Source organism: Pinus tabuliformis, chromosome Q (assembly GCF_031772625.1).
Source record: "Pinus tabuliformis cultivar Carrire ecotype Pingquan chromosome Q, CPIR1, whole genome shotgun sequence".
Taxonomy (NCBI): Eukaryota; Viridiplantae; Streptophyta; class Pinopsida; order Pinales; family Pinaceae; genus Pinus; species Pinus tabuliformis.
In genome coordinates, this window is record NC_142296.1 from 133,294,712 (window position 1) to 133,301,269 (window position 6,558).

Sequence of the window (6,558 nt, forward strand, 5' to 3'; positions counted from 1 at the left end):
TGTTGCACTTGTCGCTGTCAATCTTAATACAGTCTCACTAGGCACCTGTTTGTCTTGTTGGTTTGTGGTGTCCTATCGTCGAGTCATGCTAAGTGTATGATAATAATAGCACATCTATACAAGCTCACTCGCTCTCAAACTTAGCCATTTTTCCTGAAAATCATTCGACTAGACAAACTCCTTCAACTAGACCCCGACTGAGTTGCACTGCCCAGTCTCAACTCTCATTGACCTAGCTTTGCTACCTAGAATTGCACAGTGCTTGAGGCTATCCTCTGGGGCAGCTGCATTGTACAATCCTAGAAGTGGGTAGGATATCTGTCTCCCAGAATTAGGCATGAAGTTGTCTCCAAACCTGATCCAATCTGCACTTCCCCCAAGATTAGTTATCAAGCCTCCCTCTGGTTGACTGAAAATCTGCACTGCACTATGATCCAGAGCTGCACTACTCTCCAGAATTGTGTAAACATGCCCAGTTGCCTGCCTTGCACTACCTGCAGAAACTGCACAACCATGCTGAGTCAGGCCTCCTGCTGGCTTACTCTGCTCTGCTCTTGAAAATTGTGCAGTTCTAACTGGTACACTTTCTACTGCCCCTCTCTACACTGTTTCCAGAAACTGCGCAGTTCTGCATGTCCCACACTATCTCTCAAAAATTCCCAGTTATGACCAACAGCTTCCTGCAGCCTGACATGCCCTACTTTGGAAAATTACGCAGACTTTCCTGCGAGTGCCCCTTGCTGCCCCACTCTATCTCCCTTTGAGAAAGTGCGCAGATCCCCAGTCAGAACTCGAGTTACCCACTCATTCCTCGTCCTAAAAATTGTGCAGAACTGTCCAATAGCTCCCTCGGTCACCCTGTCTTGTCTTCCTCAAAGGAATTGCACAGTTCTGCTGAGCTGGGTTCCACCTTGTAGTTGTCCTTGCTATCCCTGATTGCACAATTTTACCTCTGAGTGACCTCTACACAGTTTTTCCCGATACTACTCTGGATCCCCTCATCCTAGCATGAGTTGTTCTTTGTGCGGTTTCAGTGTCTTGTCCTCCATCTCGGTCACCTAGATCCGAAAGAAAAAATAATGCATCATGATAGACTAAGGGATTTTTGGATTTGATGTCGTCCTGTCATGAGTGAATTGCAAGAACAGGTACATTGATGGAACATGGCGCGATGATGACCGAGATGAAGAAGGATTTTATATTAGCAGACTTGCTCGTAGCTAAATGAACGTACAAAACACATCGACGAAGAAGTGAAAGGCATACATGCACTGAACCATCAAGCAAAGACCAAGACCATCGAAGACCCCACAACACTTTGCCATGTGACGGTGAAGACACAACACACCAAGAGCACGTCCATGACTGAACAACATAGCAGCTTGACATGGACACCATACTCAGCGAGTACATGTCAGCAATGTCATGTCGAGCTGTGTCATGAGTTGTCTCGTCCACACCACGACTATGGGCCATACTTGTTGTAATCAAATGTAATGTAATGTGAAAGTCCAAGAGACGCACATATGAAGTTGAAGAGTCACGTCAGTTGAAAAGTCATAGGAAGTTGAACAGTCATGAGAGAAGTCCAAGAGTCACAAGGGTAAAGCATCACCCTTGGCTATCTATACCCCCTCATTGTATGAGAAATGGACTTTTCACCTTGACTCCTCCCACATATCCTTGAGAGTCTGTAGTTTGTTCTTTGAGGAGCGAGGAGTGGCTCCAATGTTGCACTACTAGGGCTAGTGATGTATGGTGTACAAATGTGTCTTAGAAGTTTTGCTTAATTCTGAAGCCTGTCTCAGGCTAGCACGTTTTCACGCATGTTTTGTATCTGTTTGTAAGACTATTCTTTAAATTTTGTAATGCATGCTTGCTTAACCTGTACTAAGATAGTTGAAATACTTTGGTTATTTTAGTACTTACATTGTTGAAGATGTGTTGTATTGTTTATCACTGTTGTCTCGTTTGTGTGGACTACTCTGCAGGATATTAGACAAACCATTCTTGTTTTCTTGGTTATAATGACCATCACCTCCGTGTGGACTACTCCACTGGACGGTGTACGTGTTTTTCCTTGCATTTTTGTTTTAACGATTGTCGCATCCGTTGTGGACTATTTTGCTAGATGCTGGACAGACCCTTGTTGTTTTCGTGTGTGTCTCTCCCAGGGCGGTTCTACTACCTCTCATGTAGAGGCTCACTTTTACCCTCTCCCTTACAATAAGAGAACCCGAACACAAACTTACATTACGCACTCACCAGGCATACTCACCTCGCTTTCTTGAAGTTCCAAGCATAACACAACCATTTTCTGAACAACAAGAGCTTAGTAAGGAAAATCTCTAAGATAATGGCAACAAGGCCATCGTACCGGATAGGACTCCTATACCAAACGGTGTCAGGTCTAATTTGGACTTCATACCAGGGAGATCCCCTGAATGTTGGTAGGTCCAACACCATCAACAGATCTTTATGGATTTTATGTATTGGTTCCACATTGTAGCCACCTCACTTTCCTAAAGGAGGTGCTGTGAAGAGAACCATTCCTTCCTTTCATTAGAGTGGGTGCTTTATTCTACCTTATTTAAGGTATAGTACCATACATCATTGCAATAAGTAACAACGAGGTCAACTAGATGATCCCACTGTTGGCTACCAATCCAAGAACTTTGTTAGCATTTCCAACTTAGATAATTACGCACAATAGGGAAGGATTTTATGGTTCCTTTCGATATAATTGATAAGTTTTGAACCAAATTTTGAGGATATCTAATCCAATGTATCAAAGAGAGTTGAATAACGTATTTTTGATGCATTATATATGACCAAAGATCTTCCCCTTATATGAATTTCCATTTACATTGAGCCACCAAGGCTTTTCCCAACAAGGGGATATTTTTTAGGATCCATACCCCTTATGAAGCTAGTAAATTTATAAACTTTCAAACTACATGGGAGAATGCTCTCATTTCATTTTTTGGGACCATAATCGGTGAAATGTCATTTTTTTTATTTTATATATCATGCCAATTGGTATCTAAGTCATACAATCCTAGTCAATTGGAGTGCTCTATTACCACTTTGCAAAGAACTAGCCTAGCATCTATGACAACCATATCTTTATCCACATTAAAAATCTTTTTTCTATCATTTCCACTAACTAGGATCAATAAGTTTTCTTGTAGTTGCTAGGTTTTAGGGAGAACACTAGGTATTTTAGGCCATTATATATCTCTTGAAGTGGAGAACAAAAGATATCAACTACTGTCTTTATTTCCTTAGTTGACATTCTTGATCCAAGAATGAAGGATTTCCCTAAATTTATAACCATTCCAGTGGCTTAAGAGAAGAGATATAGAATGTCTCTTAGAGACTAATGTTTCCTCCCAACACCATCTGAAATAAATAGCATGTCTTCTATGAACAGGAGATAAGTCAGAAATAATTTTGGTGAGACAATTATACCTATGAACATTCCTTTTTGTACCATACCAATATAACCCTTCTTGGACCTTCTACTACCATAAGAAACATGAGTAGGGAGACAAGGAGTCCCTAATGAACTCCCTTGTCTCCTTTAAAAGATAGGTAGGAAACCCCATTTTTTAGAATTGAAAATATGGATGTGCTTAAACAATTCATCACCCAAGTTACAAATGAATAAGACAAATGTAGGTGGATTAGAATCAAATAAATATATAAACAATTGGACCTGTCAAAGGCTTTAGAGAGGTCCACTTTGGATAGAAAAAAAAAAATATAATCTTCAAGTGAATGGAGTATAGACCTTCTTGTGCTAATCCAATTACTTCATGAATCTACCTTCCTTCGAAGAATCCAAATTGTCTAGGAGATATGTTCTCAGAGAGAACATCTTTGAGCCTTTGAGAAATGGTATTGGGTATTATTTTGAAGATAGTGTTGCATAAGGATATAAGTTGGATCTGATTAAAAGAATCAACATTGTCCACATTTGGAATCAGGTAATGAATGTAGAGTTGAAAGCTACCAATATTTATTTAGTGGTTCTGGAATATTTGACAATAGCGAGAAGGTCATCCCCATGGAATTCCAGGAAATCGATGTTGAATTCAATAGTGAGTACATATGGTCTTAGTCTCTTCCCCTTCTAAAAACTATGTTAAAATTTCTCGAATGTAAGCTTGGTAACTTGTGCCATAAGTAAACGATTTCCTTTGTGATCAATTAAACAAGGAAACAAACGAGCAAGCTATACATTTTCTTAAAAGACTAGCAAAAACAATGTTTGGGAATGAAGTTATTATCATGTTATCAGAGTTCATGATCCCCCAAATCATGTTGATGACCTTCCTATATTATTTTACATATGCTGGAAGCACTTAGATTTTTTATCTTATGTTTTTAGTGATCCTATTGGATCGTTATATTGTTTGGCCCCATCTTGATGCCTCATAAGACCATTTTTATTAGCAAACCCCAACTTAACAGATTAAAATCTAAAAACTTCTTCAAATTTTTTGAGACATCAACGTAATCCAATTACAACATAGTCATAATTGTCATAATTATAATAATACTAAATTTATATAATATAATCATGATTTCTATTAGGAGTTAGTTGTATAGGTATAGAATGAGACTACGTATACAAAATGACGTTGAGGCCAACAATCCATTACTTTATATATTATCTTTCTATCTCATTTTAAATTTAAGGCCAAAGTTGTCACTTTGCACATTGAAGCTCCGTGCTTGCACATGCACAAGCAGAATCGAGTACTCTTGCACCAACTACTCGCAGGATGTGCACCCAATATAGGAAATATTAAATTTTCACTTTCAAGGGCAACTTTATTGGCGCCACAAACTTCTAACCTTGAGTATAGCGAATCTTATTATTATCTTAAATATAATGTCACATCAATCTATAAGGAAATTTAACTTTCTTGGATGGAGGGGCCCATATTTGTATCTTTCATGGATCATGTAACACTTGGCTAAATGAATGTAAATAAAATTGTTTGTGCGGCACTGAAAAGTCGAAGCAATGATAGCAATGAAAAGTATTGTTTACTCTTGTAGTACATGTGGTACCGACCTCGAAACCCTGGCCTATGTCTATAGATTCTTGCCTTCCCAAGCGAACCCATGAATCCTTCATCCTCCCGAGTCACGAAACCCATGTATTTCCTACCTTGGTCAGCATAGTATTGCTGTCGTTCCATGTTCGTGTTGCACTGTAAGTTGTAATTGACACTCGTTGAAGTTGGGGATCGCGCCCTCTTGGCTCGATCTTCTCAACCTTTCTTCTCCATATTCGAATCTCCGTTCATTCCGATCATATAAGAGCTGGAGTTTATTTAATTCCTATACTCATTTCGGAACATTGTTCACATTCAAGCCTTAAAGAGTCAGAATTTTTGTGTATGTAGATCATATAAGCATTAGAGAGGATTTAGGCAAAGAGATCAGAGTTTGAAACCGAAGGTGTTTGTAATGGGTTTTCTATGTGCATTTGAAGTAGCGGATTTTCATAAAGTGTCATCGGTCATGGGACTCCTTGCAGGCTACTACAGTCTCGCTATTCCGAGACTGCTGTTTTGCTTAACATTCATGTTATCTTATATAAAATTCATGTTATCTTATATAAAGAGTGCCATGTGCTGGGCTCTTCATTGCGTTGGGGTAGCCGACTCTGGAGAACCCGACAGCTCTTCCACGCAATACTTTCCTGACGTGAACTCGTCTTCCCGCGTTTCTCCCGTCTCTGCCGATACGATTAGAGACAACTTGCCTCTAATTACATTCGGAAAGTTTGCAGAGAGATTCTGTGAGTCGATGGGGGATGATCCCGTGTGTACTGTTTGTTTGTGTTCCTTCGAGGAAGATGAGGATATCAGAGAATTGGGTAATTGCCATCATATATTTCACAGGAATTGTCTCGATAAGTGGGTTGATCACCGTCAGACGACCTGCCCACTCTGCAGATCGTCTCTTATGCCCGAGAAAATACCAGAAACAGATATGAATAATTCGTGGGTGGTTGATCGGATTGCTTATATCTTCGCTGAAGATTTAGTAATTTCATAGAAGAGATATTGCAGGAAACATGATGGCGGAGAGAATTCTCGTGGTAAGCACCGATTCGGGTGTGATGTATTTCTAAAACCAGATAGATGTTAATCACCGATAGAATACTTTGGTCGCAGAGGCGGTCTTGTTTTATTGGCGAATCGAATGAACAAAAGCTTTTCTCTATCGTTATCAAATTATTGAAGCTAGTCGATATCAGCGCAGTTAGATATATGGCTATATTTTAAAATTTTCAATTCCTCTTCTTTTTCATTTAATTTGAAGTAATAATGTCTGTTTAACATTACTATGGCCGGATAGGCGATCTTGTTTTCTTCACGAATATTGTGTAGAAATGCATGTCTCATACTACCATAATCACCGATAAAGCTGTGAGGTCTGAGCGCTCTTACATGCAGGGCCTTTTAATTTTTCTTTCTTTTATTTTTGGTAACCATCTATCTTAACATATTACGTTGATATTTTAGTTGACCCATT

The 6,558-nt window shown here is 39.3% G+C and overlaps 1 protein-coding gene across 1 annotated transcript; it reads left to right on the forward strand.

Annotated features, from left to right (window-relative positions):
- The first annotated feature begins 5,646 nt into the window (after nucleotides 1-5,646).
- On the forward strand, nucleotides 5,647-6,078 carry LOC149218617 (brassinosteroid-responsive RING protein 1-like). Its single transcript, XM_089386597.1, has one exon. It carries the CDS (start codon nucleotides 5,647-5,649, stop codon nucleotides 6,076-6,078), a length of 432 nt encoding a protein of 143 aa, XP_089242723.1.
- Nucleotides 6,079-6,558: the final 480 nt, after the last annotated feature.